This window comes from Pseudonaja textilis, chromosome 1 (assembly GCF_049901715.1).
Source record: "Pseudonaja textilis isolate UNSWEBS1 chromosome 1, rPseTex1.2, whole genome shotgun sequence".
NCBI classification, from domain to species: Eukaryota; Metazoa; Chordata; class Lepidosauria; order Squamata; family Elapidae; genus Pseudonaja; species Pseudonaja textilis.
In genome coordinates this window covers 161,743,248-161,763,712 of record NC_141990.1, presented here as the reverse complement: position 1 = coordinate 161,763,712, position 20,465 = coordinate 161,743,248, and the positions used below count along the sequence as shown (strand labels likewise).

The following is a 20,465-nucleotide window of genomic DNA, read 5'->3' as shown; positions in this document are numbered from 1 at the left end:
ACTGGGGTTGCTACAACTGTCACAAGTGTGAGAAACAGTCATAATTTCCTTTTTTCATGCTTTTGTAACTTTGAACGGTCACTAAACAAATGGTTGTAAGTCGAGGAATACCTATATTTGATATAAATATGATACTTTCAGAACTTTTTATAATGTAAATATACTTTGGCAATACTTGTAAAATATTACTCTACAGTATTCATTAAGTGAATGTGCATGTTCTGTTACATTGATTACATTTCTAAAACCTAGTGTATTTAAAAATGTGAATTGTAAGATAATATTTTCTTACCTCTTTCAGTTTATTAAGAGAACATTCTATTGATGGTACTGGCTGGGCTCCCACTAGAACCTTAAAGGTGAGTTATATATAAATATTTCTTTGGTTTTACCTTGTATATGAGAAACATTTCAGAAAACAAATGCTTAAGGTACAACCAACCCATGTAATATTGATTTCAGTGGGAGTTTAAGCTCTTGTCCTCTAAAATAGCTGAGACTTAATTTTTTTTATTTAGAAATTTACATGGCTGCCTGTTTTGTAAAAGATAACTAGGCAGTTAACCATAAATATGAAAGATTTTCAGAGTACCCAAAGAATGATGGGAAATCTGACTTCCAGTTCTACTTCAATCAGAATAGAGCTGGAAGGGATCGTGGAGATCTTCTAGTCCAACCCTCTGCTCAAGCAGGAGACCCTACACCATTTCAGACAGGTGGTTGTGCAGTCTTTTCTTTAAAAACCTCCAGTGATGAAGCACTTAACTGAAAGCAAGCTGTACTACTGGTTAATTGTCCTCACTTTTAGGAAATTTCTCTTTAATTCCAGATTGCTTCTCTCCTTTATTAGTTTCCATCTATTGCTTCTTGTCTTGCCTTCTGATGCTTTGGAAAATAAATTGATCTCCTTTGTGAAAGCCCCTCAAATACTGGAATGTTGCTATCATGTCATCCCTAGTCCTTCTTTTCTCTAGATTGGCCTGCAATTCTTCATCTGTTTTTGTCTCCAGACCCTTAGTCATCTTAGTTGCTCTTCCTTGCACTTTTTTCAAAGTATCATCTTTTTTTTAATGTGGTGACCAAAACTGGATGCAATATTCCAAGTGTGGTCTTACTATAGGTTTATAAAGCAGTACTAATACTTCATGTAATTTTGATTCTATGCCTTTGTTTATACAATGGAGGATTGTATTAGCTTACTTGGCTGCTGCCATACACTATACTAGTTCGTGTTCAAATGATCGTCCACTTGGATTCCCGCTCACAGTTACTGTTTTTGAGCCAGGTTTCACCTAATATCTACATGTATCTTTAGTTTTTCCTGCTTAGGTGTAAAACATAACTTTTCTGTACATTAAATTTTATGTTGGATAGGGACCATTGTTCAAGTCTGTCAACATCTTTTTGGATCCTGAGCTTGTCTTCTGGTGTGTTGGCTATTCCTGCCAGCTTAGTGTCATCTGCAAATTTGATGAGTTCTCCTTCTATTCCCTCATCTAAGTCATTTATGAAGATATTGAGGAGTACTGGGCCTAAGACGGAACCTTATGGTATCCTACTGCTTACTTACTTCCCCTCCGTGTAGATGTACTACTATTAAGGACTGCTTGTTGTGTACTTAGTTTGTCAGCCAGTTATAAATCCATCTGGTGGTGATGCTGTTTATCCCTCATTTTTCTAGTTTACCAAGAAGTAGGCTGTGGTCTACTTTGTTGAATACCTTGCTAAAGTCTAAGTATACTATACCCACAGCATTTTGCTGGTTTGCTAACTTAGTCACTTTGTCAAAGAATGAAATAAAATTGGTTTGGCATGATCTATTTTTAAGAAACCCATGCTGGCTCCTAGTTATAACTTTATTTATTTCCACATGTTCAGAGATCTGGTTTTTGATTATCTTTTCCAGTATCTTCCCAGATATTGAAGTTTGGCTGACTGCTATGTCGTTTCCTAGATCTGTTTTTTTTCCCTCCCCTTTTGAAGATGGGAATTACATCAGCTCTTTTCCAATCCTCTAGTAGTTCCCCAGTGCTCCAGGATTTTTGAAAGATGTGGTACAATGGTTCTGAGATTACATCTGTCAGTTCCTTCAGAACTCTGGGATGTAATCTGTGAGGTCGCAATGATTTATATTCATCAAGATAAGACAGGTTGTGAAGGTTTCCGATCTTCGAGCCCAAGCAAATCAGAACTCTGCGACTCAGATCTTTCTCAAAGAACTTCTTGATTGGGCACATCATATTGGCATGATTAAATGTAAAACCAACTCCGAATATTTCCTGCAGTTTCAGTATAGTTAAAATAGTTAATAATTCTCTCTCCAAATGTCACAGATCACATTGTCCAGTTAGGTTCACTGGTGGCTCCCTTGGCACTCTTCTCCGTTCTCATCCAACACGAGAAAGGGACATTGTGTCTGGCAGTTCATTCCAGCCTCCTTCTCCCCACCTCACCCCCATACTGTGTGGCAATTGAGAATCAACAAAATGGCTTCTGCCAGTTTCGGTTTGAAGTTGATACTCTTACCACTTTCTTTCTTATTTTAATTTTAATTTTTTATTTCTAGTCTGTCTTTTACAGTTACGTTTTTGGTAGGTTGGGCTATAGTTTCTTTTTGCATGAAGACTGATGCAAAAAATGAGTTTTAAGCAGCTCTGCTTTCTCTCTACTGCCTGTTACTTCCTTGCCATCTTCTCTCTTTAGGGGATCAACTGTTTCCTTCACCTTTTTCTTGTTATTTATTTGTTGAAAGAAACTTTATTGAAAGTACTATGAGATAAAGGAGGGGTTGGTAGGTTATCTCCTTTATTAAATATTCTGCTTGTTCATTGTATTTCTGGTGATCAGGTCCGTATCTATTAACTTTAGTACCTCAGTTGAATATTGTGATGGTGAACACAGAAAAGATTCAATTCTGTTCAGGATATATATCTGATCCTTCTGTTTTTTTTCTCTCTGCCCTCCCTTGTTATCTATATTTGACATCTATCATTCCTTAGTTTCCTCATTCTGGAGAGAATGAAGTATTTTTAGAAGATTAATTGAATCATCATAGCAACTCTTTAATATTTAAGGTGTAACTGTTAATGAAATTAATGCAGATTTATTTAAATTAGTAGGAAATGCACATTACTCAGCAAATTAATACAACCTGAATCTTTAATATACATACTTTAAAACAATGTAAAATTACCATTTGGGTTGCGTCTCTGCAGATTTAGAAAATCTGTAAAAATGCATCTTTCTCTATAGGCTGTTTAATCTTTATGTTGTTAACTTTTTGTATTTTTCATTAAAAAATGTTAGTCACAGAATGGTTAAGTCTATTAACCAGTAGATAAAAGTTTGCCCAGTCTTGTTTTCAGTCTTAATTTCACCAGCCTCACAGTAGAGAACTACACTGGAAAAACAGTATGGAGCTTGAAAAACGTTTTACAGGAATTTAGACTGCCACACTTTCCAAATTCTGAGTAACTGCTGCACACCATACACGAATTGGGAGTTACCTTGCCAGAGAACATATTTAGGGCCATAAGAATTAAAAGAGATTACCCATTAGTTAACAAATATCTAATTGTTCCAAAGCTGAATTTTAAGCATTCTAAGTACATAGTCCACATGAGCACTTCTCTGCCAGAGGTTTGAAAAAGATCCTAAAGTATTTTCTTTGATTTCCTAACCATTTAGTTGCTACCTGTGGATTTTAAGAAGTTTAGGAAAAATGAATTTGTCTTTGCATACTTGATTACTCATTACAGTGATTAACCGTGGCAAGTGATATTAAGGCACATTTTAATTCCCTGAAGATCTAAGCAGGATGATTACCGTGTTTCCCCGAAAATAAGACCCACCCAGAAAATAAACCCTAGCATAATTTTTCAGGATGCTCATAGTGTAAGTGCTACCACCAAAATAAACCCCAGTTAAGATGGGTGTGGCCAGTTCAATGTAGCTCGTGTCAGGGGGTGCCTGTGGGGGGAGCAGAGGAACAAGGAAGATAGAGGAGTCCCGACTGCCTCTTGGGGACGAGGGTGCCCCACACTTCCTGTTTGCCGGGGCATCGCAGGTGCTATGGTGGGCGGGAGGCTTGTCCCACATGTGCGGGAGAGTTGGAGGACGAGGTTGGATGGCGGGGGCAAAAAATAATATAAGACCCGGTCTTACTTTTGGGAAAACATGGTATATTATTGGCTTATGGAAGCAACAACCTATGAGGTAATTTGCAGGATAAGAAGTCAGGAATTGTTTTGATAGACAACCAAATAATTTATATCCAGGTAGTCCTTGACTTATAACCCTAATGGAGCTTGGAATTTCTGTTGTATATCATGACAGTTATAAATTGAGGCACCCATGTGACTGACCTGATTTTATGATTTTTTTGCAATTGTAAAGCAAATGCCACAATTGTGAAGTGAACTGATTGTCCATAATAGGTGTTTTTTTTGCCAGAAATTGGAAGTAAAAGCCAGTAAAGGTAGTCCTCAACTTATGATCACAAATGAGCTCAAAATTTAGGTTTTTAAATGAGACATTTGCTTAGTGCATTTGCCTCATTTTATGACCTCTGTTACCATAGTTAAGTGAATCACAGGAGATACATTAAATCCTGAACCGGTAGTTAACCCTGTTGTATCCCACCCCTGGTCATAAGTCACTTTCAGTGCTGTTTAATTTTGAATGGTCACTAAACGAACTGTTGTAAGTAGAGGACTACCTGTACTGGCAAAAGAAACTTTGTAAATTGTGGTCACATGATCATGAAATGCTGCAAACAGCCATAAATCTGCAGCCCTCCTCCTTCTGGTCATTGGCACTTTGATGCTGGGTCATAAGTATCTTTTTGGAGTCCATCATAACTTTGAATGGTGCTAAGCAACCACTCGGAAGTCAAATACTAACTCTAAATATTAAGTAATAATGACTCTGGTAACAATATTCAACTCTGTTTAATTCACCCTGTCAAAATGATTGCTTGAAATTAAATGAAGGGAGAAGAGAAGCCTGGAATATCACTGGAGGAAAAGCCATTTCAAGTTTGACTGGGCATTAATAAGAGTGGCTGGTTTGAGCCTACACATTGGCAATACAAGTAGCAAAAAACTAAATATTTTGTGTTCTTATTGAATCTGCTCAGTGCTGCTTACTAGAACCTTTAAAGGTGACTTTTAGGGAACCATTCTAATTTTAGGCAATATTTCTTTTTAGGGAATAATCTCCATGAACATCTGAATAAAGAATATTTGCAGTCATTTTAAAAGCTGTCCAGAGTCACTGCAACAGGGAGTGGGCAGCATATAAATTTAAATAAATTAACTAGGTAAAACTGCTTAAACTTGAGCAAAGCTTGTTAGTATGTGGACAGCGACAGTGCAGATGACTGGAGCTAAATCTTGTGAAATAATCTGAGATCATTGTGAATCTGTGAGACTTGAGGAAGTATATGCAACAAATGTTAATGTTATTTTTCCTACTTCTCAACTGAATTTTATCTCATCATAAGGCCTCAGTAATACTATATAATGGAAACCGAGAAACAGCCATTTTCAATCACTAGACTAGATTTTAAAATGATTTTTAAAAACTTATTTGTATGCGTTTTTTAATGTACCTACACTTATGGGGACTGGACTAGAAGACCACCAAAGCCCCTTCCAACTCTGTTATTCTTTTATTCCTAGTGGTAGGCTTTCTCTTTTTCTTTAGAAAAATTTAATCTTATTAAGTGATAATGAATTTTATTTTTTAATCTACAGTTTTATGTATAGAAGTGCCAGAGAATCATTATCAATCAATTTCATGGTCCTTTTTACAATCTATATTACATTTCTATTTTTAACTCTGAGACCAGGAATGTCATGTCCAAATAAATAATAAAAAAAAACTTAAACTTGGAATTCTGACTCCCATATATCCCGATCAATTCAGTGTCTGTTAAAGTACTACAGGTATACTGTTAAGAGCAAAGAATAGTTTATTTCAGGTGCCATATTATCCACTGATACTTTTTTCATTTTCAGAGGAAGACTTACATTTAAAACGGATTTTTGTGTATAGTGATATAATTATTAAAGCAAATAAAGTCAAATAAGATTTTAGATAATGAATGATACAGTATGCTTATATTTGCTGTTTATTTCCATTGTGGAAACTTTGTGGAAACAAAACCAAGAAGCTACAAGTAGCAGAAAATAAATTGTATTTTTTGGCTAATTGACACTGGGTTAAATCCAGTTAGTATAATTCCATTAACAGAATACTCTTTGATCCTTGAAAGATTATATCAGTGGAGTAGGGTAGAAGTTGTTAGCAGTTCTCCCCTGCAGTGCTTATAAACAATACTACACTGTTTCAAAGAGTCCCTTCAACTCACTAAATTGAGAAATAGTAAGAAAGGGAGTAGAATTGACAAGAGGAAATTGCCAAAAATAATTTCTTTAAACCATTGTTAATCACTAAAGTGATATAATTAGTCAGGCAGCCAGCTAAACAGCATATTTTATTTTCATAAGCTGAGTATCATTAAGCTTGGAAAGTCCGAGAATATGTCAGAATGTAATAGAGCAGGCATGTCCAGCCTTTTTGGGTTGCCTGCGCTACACTGATTGAAGAGGAATTGTCTTTGGCTGCATATAAACTGTATAATATAGTTAATATATATAGCACACAATAATGTTAAACATTTATGATCAAGGGCTGTATGCACTCTGCTGGACATGCCTGCTGTATAGCTTTAAGATGAACATACCTGATAACAGGGAGATAATAATCAGGAACTAGGGCATTTAAATTTAAATGGTTGCATAATTTCAAAGATTTGCATTTGTTTTTAATAATTTGCAAATCAGGTTCTTTAAAAATTATGAAATTCATAAGGATGTTTCAGTAGTTTCATGATCTTTCTGATTGTCTGCATATCTATTTATTTATCTATCTGTTTTTATATATAATGCATTTGAGATATTTAATTTTGGTTGAATCCTTTTTTTTCCCTTTTCAGGATGTTGTTTGGGGATTAAACTCTTTATTTACTGTAAGTAACAACCTCACTGAATGAGTGCATATTTTGATTAACCTGCTAATATAATAAATCAGCCTTAATAGAACAGATTAGTCCTCACAATTTCCACAACTTGTATTAGTTTATTGATCTAAAATCTACACGCTTCTTGTAACTTTCAAAAACTAACACATTTATTATGGTGTAAATATCTTTGGACTGGAGCTGCACAAAACAATTTCCACACATGGCAGAAAGGGGAAAATTAGAAATAAGAAAACATTATCCAGGAGAAGCAGAAATTGAATTTTAACCGGGTCCCATGGATGCTTTGCTATTCCTCACTTTCAGCTTTATGATTACTTTTGCTTCTGTGTTCGTTTTGAATTACTCCTGTGTTACATCCAAACTTAACTTAGCTATAAATAGAATTCCCTATCTTAGTACCCTTTTTAAACTTCCCAACCATGCAACATTTGTTATTATTAGACAAATATTATTTGACTCACCAGCTTTAATCCTTTCTTTTCCATATACTGTATACTGGTGAAATTATTGTCCATGGACTGTATAGGTAAACTAATGACATGCATAGAATTTGTTTCTACTGATGTTGCTTATTGAAACTCAACTAAATCCTTGTAGAAGTATTTTTAGGGCTCTGAAAGTCCATACCAAACAACAATTAGACTGCAGACTTAATCAGTGAGAAATCAAGCTTTAACAGATTAACAGAGTTGGAAGGGACCTTGTAGGTCATCTGGTCCAACCTCCCCCCTCCCCCAGCAGGAGACCCTACACCATTTCTGACAAATGGCAGTCCAATCTCTTCTTGAAAGCTCCCACAACTTCGGAAGGCAAGCTGTTCCATTGGATGATTGTTCTCTAATTGATATTTTCATAATAGCCAAATGGAGATTGTTATTATCTGAAAGAAACCTGTGCATACATATTTTGGATGCTTTAGAATATAAGTGCTTTGTTTTAGTTAGTAGAAATGCTGGATCTATATGTATTATAGATATTACACATATATTTCAAGCATTGAGTCATTTGGCTTTAAAAGATTCCTTTCTTTCCTCAGTTTGCATTCTTACTCATTGCAACCAAAGTTTATTTCTTTGCTTTTTGATCCCTGATTTTTTGCAAGGATAAGCTATAGACTTTTATTCCTTCTATAGGCAAGTTCTCAGCCACTTGTTTAACAATCATTCAAACTTAAAGTGGTTCTGAACAAATAGCTATAGTTATGGACTGGTCCTTGGAGTTATGGACATCGGTGTCCCTGTGGTCACATGATTGCAGTGAGCCACAGTCAAATGACTTTCTGACATTCCCTGCTGGCTTCTCACAATGAAGTCGATGGGGAAGGCGTAAGTCACAATCACACCAAATCTTCAATAAATGATCTATGTGATCCCTAACTGTGACTTCAGTTAGCGACAGCAATTCCAGTCCCAATTTCTGTCATAACCTGATATGACAACTGGAGCCTACAGGGACCCAATCTCTCACTCCTGCAGGCTTCAGCAAGGAAACAGCAAACAGAGGGAGGGCCTGAAGCACCAAAGCCTTCCCTCTGTTTGCAAAGCCTTTTGCCGCAGATCTTGTCCAGGCCTCAATTAGTAGAGAGCAGAGGCCTAAAGTGTGGGATCTCGCCCTACTGATCTTGTGGTACTTTAGACCTGTGTTCTCTGTGAATGCACCAAAGGCCTGAAGTAACGAAGCAGGCAAAGAAACTGCGGCAGAGAGGAGACAGTTTGCTAGATCTTTGCAAGGTAAGTGAGTCTCTACAGGCCCAGTGCCTGTGGACACCCATATTGGGGTGGGGGTGGGGGGAATAGGCAGTGTGAATGTTGCAGTGCTTCTGTGATCATAAGGGTGAACGACCGTTGTGATGATGCAACATTCATAACCTCAGGACTGTGTCGTAAGTACTTGGGGGGGGGGATGTTGCTAAATGAACTGTTGTAACTCAAGGATTAACTGTACTTCCATTACTGGAAGGGATAGAATAGCCATGAGATTCCCTGTGATGGGAAAGTCAGGGCCTGCCAGGTTACAAGGGAAGATATGTCAGGAGATTAGCAAGCATATTATATTCCACAGGTACCACATTGCAAACTCCCAAACTAAAATCTCTTTTAGATCTCAGTCATTTGAGTTGTATTTGTCACATTTTTCCATTATTTTTCTGCTTATCCACTTACTGTAGAGCTTGTGAGAGTGAAATTGATTCAGTTGCCCTGCTTCCATTCACTCAGCTTTATTAGCTAACAAAGAACTCTAGAGGTACATGTTTTGTCCTTTTTCTTTATACTAACATTTTACTAGGCAAATGAAGGTGAATAATTATTGCAGTTTGTCCTTGACTTAGTAGCCATTCATTTAATCACCATTTATATTTACAGTGGCCCTGAAAAAGTTACTCAGAACCAGTTGTCACATTTACAACCATTGCCGCATCCCTACAGTCATGTAATCAAACTTCTGATGCTCGGCAACTGGTAAATAACAATGGTTGAAGGATCCCAGAGTCCTGGGATTATCATTTGCAACTTTCCTAAAGAGCTTCTGACAAACAAAGTCAATGGGAGAAGCCAGAATCCCTTAATGACCTCATGATTCACTTAACAACTGTGGCAAAAAGGTTGCAAAATGGGACATGACTCACATAATAACTGTCTTGTTTAGCAGTGGAAAAGTTGGGGTCGATTGTGAGGTAAGGACTACCTAGATTCAGCTCAAACAGCACACGAGGAGTCATGGAGAAATAAAAACTATGATAATTTGATTGTAGAATGTGGTACTGTTAAACCAAGCCTTTATTTATCCATTCATGCCATCTTTCCCCCAGGAGCTGAAAGGCAGCATACATTGCACTCCGTCTTCCCACTTTTCCACACTGGCAATTTATGGAGCAGCCCCAAATTACTATGTGACCTTCTATAGCCCTTAAATATATTTAGGGATTAAATATGTATTTAGTGTCATTCAGTATATTTTATTCATACATAGAACATTTAAACTCATCAATGAGCTAATTTTGACAACCCAACAAAATGTATTTTCCAAGGATATTTGATACCATGACAGTTTGAAATTGGGCTGCTATTCAAGAAATAGAGACCAAAACAATCATAATTTATAACAAGCCTTTTTAAAACATCACTTATTTTGTGTTTTTTAGGATCTCTTGAATTTTGATGATCCTTTAAATATTGAAGCTGCGGAACATCATTTACGTGACAAGGTGAGTAGCAGTATATTGAAAATTACAATTCTGCTGCTCATTTCTTAAATATTAATTTGGTAGTTTTCAAAAGGAAAATACATAAATTAATATTTTCAAGGTATCACTGGATCTAAAATGGATTTAAGATTAGATATAAAGGAGATACAGCAGTCTGACAGATTATTGTATACCAAGAATATCAAGCCAACAGATAGCCATCATATTACATGCTTATGCTTATGAAGAAAATTATTGCTTAAAGGAATTTTAAAAATGGCCCAAAGGGAATTTCTATTTCTTGAGTTGGCTTGAGTAGCTATGTTGAAGGAGTTATGGCTATAAGATTTTGTACTTTTAGACTAATTTTCTGCAGAATTGTCAAAAAGACGATTAAGAAGTAGCAATGTGCAACAAAAACACCAATATTTTTTGAGAACTAGAGCAAACTGATTATCTGAAATTAGGAGGGCCATTTTTGGATTGGGAGCCCCAAATTCAAACTCAAAGTTGCCAATTGGAACAAGATTATTTATTTAAATTTATATTGGTGCCTATTCACACATGACGACTCAAGGCGGCTTACATGGATATAAAAACACTGTATAAAAGAAATAAAAAGAATAAAATAATAATAAAATTATAACACACACACACCCATCCCCGGCGACAATACACATTCATACAAGCTATTTAATAGGCCCCATGCCGCTCTGGATTTCCCAGGCCCCCTGGCAGAACCATGTGTTCAGCACCTTCCAAAAGAGTGTTAGAATGGGGGCCAGTCTAATCTCTGGGGGGGATGATGTTCCAGAGAGAGGGAGCCCTCACAGAGAAGGCCCTTCTTCTGGGTCCTGCTAGATGTATCCCCCTAGGGGCGGGACCCACAACATTCCTTGCCTCCCTACCCTAGTGGGTTGGGTAGATGTGATTGGCAAGAGACGGTCCCTCAGATAAACTGATCCCAAGCCATGAAGGGCTATAAAGGTGACAACCAGCACTTTGAATTGCACCCAGGAGCAAATTGGCAACCAATGCAGTTTTCACAGGAGCAGTGATACATGTAGACACTGAGGTCTTCACAAAACCATGTGGGCCACTGCATTTTGCACAACGGGGGCTTCCGGATGCGCTTCAGGGGCAGCCCCATGTAGAGCAAGTTGCAATAATCAAGATGGGAAATGACATGGGCATGAGGAGGGATTGCTGGTCCATGAATGGTGCACAACTCGCAGTTGCACAAAGACCCTCCTGACCTTGACTCCGAGCAGGAATTGCAAGTTCAGGAGAACCCCCAGATTATGCACAGGGTCTGTTTGGGGCAGTGCCACCCCATCCAAGACCAAAGGTTGCAATTCTCCATGGCTAAAGAACCCCAAAACCAGAATCTCTTGGTCTTTCCAGGGTTCAGTTTCAACTCGTTGCTCCCCATCCAGCACCTAACAGCCTCCAGGCACTCTGAGAGGGAGGTCACAGCATTGCTTAACTCACTGCAGACTGAGACATACAGCTGAGTATCATCAGCATATTGGTGATATCTCAGTCCATGGTGATGAATGATCTCCCCCAACGGCTTCATATAAATGTTGAATACAAGTTGAGAGAGTACCGAGCTGTTACGATGTAGAGTTGGTGCACAAGCAACACATGCTATGAAAAAGCTTGTCAGCATTTATTCAACCACCATCCACCAAAATCCCCACAATCCAGCAATTCCCAGTCCGTTCCCCAAAGTCTCTGCCCACAGGGCACACCTGCAGTCCAAGAGCAAGGCTCAAACCCCATGTTCCTTTGTGCAGCCTCCTGGCAGTGGAAGTCCACCAATGTCAAGGCAAAGAATCAAACCTCAGTCAACAGCAGAAAGGATTCTAGAGCAATGTTTTTCTAAAAGCTGCGGAGAGTGTTACAGCGAAATATAATTGTTCCCAACGAGAACCCCTTCCCACAGCTTATCCTTAAATGCTACTCCCCAGTTGATCCTTGTGAGGAGCGGAGCACTCTCCCCCTGAGTAGTTGGGTCACCCTGCGCTGATTCTGCTTTCTCTCCATTCTCTGTATGTAGGGATTGGGCAGAGGAAGCATTTGCTTGTCTCCAGAGCTCCGCTGCTCCTCTGCTCCACTACCTGCCCTTTCCATCTCCTCCCCCCTTCCTCAGTCTGCCTACCTCTTCCTTCCTGCCTATTCTTTCAAAGCCTGAGGGACCCAGGATTGCCTCATTCTTGACCCCAGGTCGTACCTCATAGCCCATAGGGGCTATGCCCACCCCCTCCATTGGCTCCATCTCCCATCTCCTCCTCCTCAGACCCAGGTTCCGACAGGGCCATGACACGAACCCTGCGGGATCCCTTAAAGCAGTGGGTAAGGGCTGGATTTCTCATCTACTAACTGACTGAGAGGCCACAGATGAAGGAAGTGGAACAGGGTACCACAGCCCCCCCCACTCCCAAAGCCCCTGCAGAAGGATACTATGGTTGAGGGTATCAAAGCCACCAAGAGGTCAAGTAGAGCAAGGATGGAAGCATTTCCCCCGTCCTGCTCCCACAAAAGATCATAAAAAATGCGACCATTGCTGTTTTTGTCCTATATCCAGGCCTGAATCCTGACTGGTAGGGGTCTAGATAATCCGTTTCATCCAGAAACCTATGGAGCTGCCATATAACCAGCCTTTCAACCACCTTCCCCAAGTCCTTATTAAAAATATTGGACTACACAGGACTGATATTTGTGACATCCTACTTGGTATCTGTCTCCAGTTTGTTGGGAAGCTATAAGTGGGCACTCTGAGTATGATTGAGAAACAGCTACACTATATAGAGTGCATTCAGAAAGTATTCAGACTCCTTTCACTTTTGTCAATTTTGTTCTGCTGCAGCCTATTTTTACAGTTGTTGAAATTCATTTTTTTCTCATTAATCTACACTTGTTACTCCATAATGTGTTGAATGCCAAGCTAAAGTTTACAAAAAGAATGCTTACATACAGTGCATTCAGAAAGTTTCGGACCCCCTTTACTTTTGTCAATTTTGTTATGCTGCAGCTGTCAACATTCCAAGTAATGCACCCATAGAAAGCAGAACTCTGAGGCAGGCAAATTCCCCAAAGAACAATGTATTGGATACATCATATGGGTGCATCATATTGATTCCTTGGAGCCAAATGGCATTGCTTTAAATTGGAAGCTCTCTAGGGGACAATTGAATGCCATTTCCCATTCATCTCATTCCCTAATCTTCACTTGGTATTATGCCTCTCATAGGTCTAACTTAATGAACACCTTTCCTTTTGCAAGGTGGGCTATCAGGACCTTCATTAGGGGGAGTGGATATATGTTTTCCATGCAGATGGCATTAATTCCCCTAAAATCTACTCATAGCCTCATTGACACATCCTTTTTGTCTTTGAATAGAACCAGGATGGCGACCCTTGATTTTGCTGGTTGTATGAACCCCCCCGCTAGGTTCATGTCGATGTACTCCCTTAGCTCTCTCATTTCTTTTGGGGTCATGGAATATATTTTTGGCTTTGGTAGTTTCGCCCCAGGGACAAATTTGATGATACAGGCGGTGAGAGTGGGGGTTAGAGTGTTGCATTCTTCTTCACTGAAGATGCCTGCTAGGTCCCAGTACTCTGGGAATTTGGGGCATCCCTAGGGGCTGCTCAGATGTGGTCTTTGTTTTGTCATTTCACTTAATGACATTTAGCTGTTGGGCAGTTTCTTCCATAGCGGTGCCAGGAAGAGGGAGGGGGCCTACTTCCAGTCTTAGTTTTCAGTCGCCCCCTTCCCATCAGATGGTGAGGCCCCATTTGCCTAGCCATGCCAGTCTCAGAATCACCGCTTCCACCATTTTTTGTGCCACTATGAAGCAGATGAGTTCTCAGTGCCAGCCCATCTCTAGTCTGACGGGTTTGGTAAGGAGTGTGGCAGGGGCTCCCCCTATCAGTGATCCATCCACTTGCTCGAATTGTATGAGTCGGGTCATCATTTTCGTCATGATCTGTAGCTTTAGGACCATGGGCAGGCTGATCAAGCAGTCGGTGCAGCCCGTGTCTACAATGGCTTCCATTTCCCCTTTTGCCTCTGTCTTGGACACTATCAATTTTGATGGGATGGTGAAGAGCTGGATGGCTTCACTTACCATTGGGTCATCTTTGCCCTCATTGTTGCTGTCGTAGGCCATGGGCAGTCGGGGTCCCTTTTAGACCCTGTGCAACAACACAATGCATACTGTAGGAGAGCAAATGCCACGATATTGAAGGAGCTGCCTGCAGAGCTCAGAGACAGGATTATTGCAAGGCAAGAACTGTGGAAGGCTACAATAAAATTTGTACTGAAGGTTCCCAAGAGCAGAGTGGCCTCTAATAATTCTCAAATGGAAGAAGTTTGGCACAACTAGGACTCTTCCAAGAGCTGGTTGCCCAGTCAAACTGAGCAATTGGAGAAAAGGGCCTTAGTAAGAGAGGTGTCCAAGGGCCCAATGGTCACTCTGACCGAGCTCCAGAGATTGTGTTTGGAAGTGGGATAGAGTTTCAGAAGGACAGCCATCAGTGCAGCCCTCCACTGATCTGGGCTTTATGGCAGAGTGGCTAGGCAGCAGTCTCTCCTCAGTGCAAAACACATGAAAGCCTGCTTGGTTTTTGCATTATGCTGTGGGTGTGTTTTTCAGCAGCAGGGACTTGGAGATTGGTCAGGGTTGAAGAAAAGTTAAACAAAGTACAAGGATATCCTCAATGAAAACCTGCTCCACAGCACTCAGGACCTCAGACTGGGCCGAAAGTTCACTTTCCAACATGACAGCGATCCTAAGTACACAGCCAAGATAGCGCAAGCTTAGGTACAACTGTGAATGTCCTAGAGTGGCCCAGACAGAGCCCTGACTTGAAACCTATTGAACATCATTGGAGGGACTTGAAAATGGCTGTCCAACCACGATCGCCATCCAACCTGACTGAGCTTGAGAGGATTTGCAAGGAAGAGTGGCAGAAAATCCCCCAATCCAGGTGTGCAAAGCTTGTTGCGTCATACCCAAAAAGACTCGAGGCTGTAATTGCTGCCAAAGGTGCTTCCAACAAATTACTGAATGAAAGGTCTGAATATTTATGCCAATATATGTCAGGGGTATTTTTCTTTTTAATAAATTTAAAGACATTTCTAAAATTCTGTTTATTGTTATGTGGTACTAAGTGTAAGTTAATTGGGGAGGGGGGAGAAAAATCAAGCTGCAGCATAACAAAATTGAAGAGGATCTGAATAATTTCTGAATGCATTGTATGTACTCAATTTTCACATCCTCCAGACATTACCTTACCAAGTTATTTACCAGCACCTCACCATATATTTATTGAATTTGCTGAAGTGCAAATTAGCCACTATGTCCTTTCCACAAACTGTTAAGGAAGCTATCCAAGCAAAAATGAGGTAATGTTAGTCTGAAAAGATTTCCACATAATCAATTCATGATAAATTCTATTTTATTATTTTACAGTTTTCAGTGTTTTAACTAAATGATCTCTTTATCAATCCTTCTAGTGTCAGAATCAGACTGACTGGTTTCTGGTTTGCACATTTCACAAAGATTGGTCTAGAGATGGAAACTTTTGTTTAGATTTTGTTATATTAATGAGTTACAACTATCTTGGCTATCTTTTTACATCTCCTCTCTTCCTTTGAATGCGCATTCCAAGTTCAAGAGCATGAAAACTGTTTCTGAGTTAACTGTTTCTAGGTTTCAGCAATACAAAAAGGTGCTCAACTAGGCCTTTTTTGCTTCCTTATTTATAAGAGCAGGTTATCCGTGGGACCATTTCTCCCAAAGTACAGCTACCCTTCCTACCAGATGAGATAGGGTGGGTGTGTTCGTACTGCTTTTTTTAAACAATTCCACCCTTAGGAGAACTAGGAAGTGTGCCTTTCCTATAGCATGTTTAGTCCTTTTGATATGGAGAATGTTCAAAAGCAGATTCAAGCAGTTTGTATTAACTGGGTAGATTCTTCTCCAGCATCATCACTGAGGCCTCATAAACTCCTTGTGTAAGGAGAAGAGAGAGAAAGGATCAATTTAATAGCAAAAAACTTCCAACTGTCTCCATAGAGGCTGAGGTAGAGACAGAGGTGCCATCATTAAACCATTAAGATACCTTCCTGTGATGGTAAGTAGAATGTGAAGATGGATCTTAGCCCAGGAGAAAAAAAGGTTATTTTCTATTGGCAAACATCTAGTACAAGCAGCAGCTAATTTCAGAGACACTCCTTTTTGTGGTAGCAAGATCCATAGCTGTCAAACTGAGAGCTGTATATGGCCTGGGCAGGCCATGCCCAGCCCAGCTCCGCAAAGGCAAAAAACATCCAGATGTCACGATGCAGCCCATGATGCGATTGGGTTTGACACCCCTGCCCTACAGATTCCTTTTCTTTCAACAGCTTTTCTCCTCAGGAAAAATAAGGTCTCTCTCGAGATTCAGGGAGAAAATCGTCATGCAGTAAGACTTACTCTGTCTGGAATGAAAACTATGTATTGGAATTTTAATGGCGACACATAAGTATAGGGCTATTATTGTTTCTATAAACATATTTATTTTTCAACTGCATACAGGAGGACTTCCGAACTAAAGTTGAAGATTACATTAAGCGCTATGCAAGATGATGATGGGAGATGGGTAGCAAGGCCATGAACCGCACCTTGATGTTTTCCTAAAACCACCACCACCAAAAAAGAGGGTTTTTTGTCTTGTGTTCATGTTATTTTGATAAAGAAAACAATCCTCTTTGTTAAATGAAAAGATTGTCCATACAGCAAGAAAATGATCTATGTTGGCTACAAAAAATTGTTTAATTTTCAACAGTCTCCTTTTGAAATTGTACCATATATTCAGAAGTGAGATCTTGATAGTAAAGAGAAAGCCCTGTTAAGATCATTTCTTCATTTCAAATTTTTCTTAATAGCTAGTACGGAATATTTAAGTATGGCAATAAATAAATGTGGGCCAAAATTGAAATAACATGTCATGCATTATATTGAGTGCATATGTTAGCTCTGCCTACTGTTGCTGTTAAATTTGAAATTGCTGATACTGGTTCATTTTTTATCTACTGTGTTAAATTTGCATTTACTGTGCAAAGCACTTATTGAAACCAAGGCTGAGTCTGAACACATATAAATACAGTGTATTTCTTTTGAAAAATAACTATTTAACATGCAAATGTAATGAAAGGTATAATACTTTTAAAATACCTTTAGTTTCTGGTGTGGAGAATTGATAGTTCAGATTATTATAATTTTAATTTTCTGGTACCAAAGCTTTAGTAAAAAGCTAATCCTTGAGATCAAATTAATGCTGACTGTAACTTAATTGCAACACTGTAAGAAGTCAAATTTTTCAGGATAAACATGGCATAAAAAACTTTGAATATAACTCTGGTAGCTCTATCTCATGTAAAGTATGTTTGAATTGCAAAACCATTTGGGTTGAGTGTATACTGTGCAGGTATATTTAAAAGCAGATGCTACATACAATATGTACTTCATATTTTATCTTAACTCTTTTTTGACACAATGGTCATTCAAAACAGTGAGAATCATATCCCTCAAATAATTTAAAACTAAATTATTGCCAAAGTAGACACAAATAAATGTTTGTTTAGTTTCATACACATTGTGTGCATAATATTTCTGCCTCAACTTTTTTCATATAGTAGAAGAATCTTATAAGGTCTTTCTGTAATTTCCCAAACCTTCAATTTAATGGTGTCATTGGGAGAAAGAGGTGTGTATAAAAGCAGGATGTCTGCTGATTCTGAATAGAATTTTACCTATGCATATTTTATGCATTTTTTAAAAAAAAAACGTAAAATTGGAATGAGATTTTATGCATGTTTGGAATGGTGAATGGGATTTTATGCATGTCCAGATTTTAATCATTGCATCTGAAATCTGAAAGTGTATTAAATCAAATGTTTACTATATCATACTTCTTTAAACTTTTGATAATCAATTTATTATAATTATGCATCAGTAAATATTATCAATCTCGAATGAAGGAGAATATACATGTCCAGGATAATGTTGTAGGATCCAATCCGAGTCAGTCACTGGGACCAGAGGTTTTGTCTTCTGAGTTTTTGGACTTGTGCTGGAGCCCATCTTCAGGGAACTTCTTCTAACAGAGTGTGTGGTGTTCTGTGTATGGTATTTATATGGTGCCTGTTGTATGTGGCTTTTAGATGCTGATTGGGGGCTGTTGATGGCTGGCTATCAACCATTAAGCCAGCCATCAACGCACTCCAATCAACATCTAAAAAGCCACATGCAACAGGCACCATATAAATATCACATACACAACACACATTCTGCTAAAGAGAAGTTCCCTGATAATGGGCACCAACATGAGTCCGAAAACTCAGAGGACAAAACCTTTGGTCCCAGTGACTGATCTAGATTGGATCTATCATCGGTGTAATGATATTCAAAACAAGGCACTGCAAGGTTCAGTTGGAATGAGAATTAAATACATGGATTAAATGTTCATTGCAATTAATGGTTCTTAGAAAATGCTTAATTTGTTCAAATAGAAGTTTCAAAATAAAAAGTATTTCTTTGAAATTTGAGTTGCTCGGAGGTTCTGAGAAAATTATCTCTTGTCTGTCTTTGGGAAATTGTTTACAAAAGTTCTGAGACAATAATATAGTGGACAGATAGAGCTTGTTTCTAGTAGGACAGTTTTCACAAAAATATTGTTTGCATTTTGAAGAAATATAACCAAAATTACAAAATGAGTATTGTAAGTTGACACACAATTAAAATTAAACACAGTTTTTCTCCATGAACAATGCAAAATTCTTAATACATATAGCCATATTTTCATTTTCCAAAAAATTATCGAGCAATAAACTGCTGTATAGAAAACTGTGTCTAGAGAGAATAGCCGGATAATAACAGGATACAGAAAACAATTGGCATAGCTAACACAAAAGAGAATTAGGAGCCGTTGTTTTATGCTCACAATACTAAAGGTAGTAGAGATCCTTGGGAGATTGGAACACCTGGGAGATGTTGGTTTCATGCAACATATGCATGAAGCTGGGAGGATTGACTGGAGCACAGTTGGCCTTTGGAAAACTGGTGGCCAATGCAGCTCAGAGAAACTGATGGACATTGAAAGATATTAAAAGGGCCCTTCCAATTGACTCAAAGTTCTCTGAAAGAATTATTTGGATTGTGGTTCTGTGTCAACTCTGAAGTGAACCTGGCTGAAGCATCTTGTGTTGCCACGAAGCCTGAGAAAGGGAAGGGAGGGGGGAAGTAGGTAGCCCAGTCAGCAGTCAAAACAAAGTTTTCCTGTGGGAACCAAGGACATTGTAACAGGTGGCTGGTGAAGGAGAAGAAGCTGCCAGGACACTGGCGACACCTAGGAGGGGGGTACTTTTACTCCTTTAATTAGGTGAAAACCACGGGAGCCTTTAGAGTTGGTTTTCACTGGCTGTGCCGATATGACGTCTCCAATAAACATGTTCTTTGAGGAATCTACCTGCCTCAGAGTTATGCTTTTCTATTTTTTCTATTTTTTTGTTTTATTTATATACTCAATTTCAATTAAACTCTGTGTTGTCTGGGTGCAATTATTTTTAGGAAATCATAATCAAAATGTTTTTAATAATCATCACATTGATGCTAATTTAATAATAATATTTGACTTATCTACTTCAACAAATCTCCTTTATAACGTTAATCACTTTTGTATCCCCATGTTTCTAACTTCTGTTTTTATTATCAAACCATTGGTAAAATAAGTCCCATGTCAAGAACTATTCAGTTCCTTCCTTTTCCTTAGTTGTAAGCGTTAATCTATACATTTCTGCACATTCTAATATTTTTTTAATTACACTCTCATCTGTCGGGATCTCTTCGCTTTTCCATTGTTGTGCAAATACAATTCTGGCTGCAGTTAGTACATGTAAAATCAAATATATATTCCCTTTATCATATTTTTCCAGTAGGATGCCCAACAAAAATATTCCTGGTTTCAAATCAATATGTTGCTTTATCATTTTTTCCAACCAAGTATGTATTTCTGTCCAATTTTTTTTGCCTTTGGGCATGTCCACCACATATGATAATACAAACCAAGTGTCTGGTTACACTTTCAACGTTTAGCGGATATGTCTTTAAACATCTTTGCCAATCTTGGTGAAAAATGCCATCTATAAAATATTTTATACAAGTTTTCTTTATATGCAGT

The 20,465-nt window shown here is 38.5% G+C and overlaps 1 protein-coding gene across 2 annotated transcripts in view; it reads left to right on the top strand.

The window, feature by feature from the left end:
- Window positions 1-18,844, top strand: part of UBE2F (ubiquitin conjugating enzyme E2 F (putative)) — a 55,857-nt gene extending 37,013 nt beyond the window's left edge. Inside the window, exons 7-10 of one of the 2 annotated variants that reach the window (XM_026707609.2) lie at window positions 302-359; window positions 7,001-7,033; window positions 10,191-10,253; window positions 16,823-18,844. In XM_026707609.2, coding sequence (XP_026563394.1) covers window positions 302-359; window positions 7,001-7,033; window positions 10,191-10,253; window positions 16,823-16,873 — 205 coding nt within the window. In that variant the 3' untranslated portion in view covers window positions 16,874-18,844. The remainder of the gene's footprint in view (window positions 1-301; window positions 360-7,000; window positions 7,034-10,190; window positions 10,254-16,822) is intronic. The other variant, XM_026707610.2, reaches the window with a different exon arrangement.
- The last annotated feature ends 1,621 nt before the right edge of the window (window positions 18,845-20,465 follow it).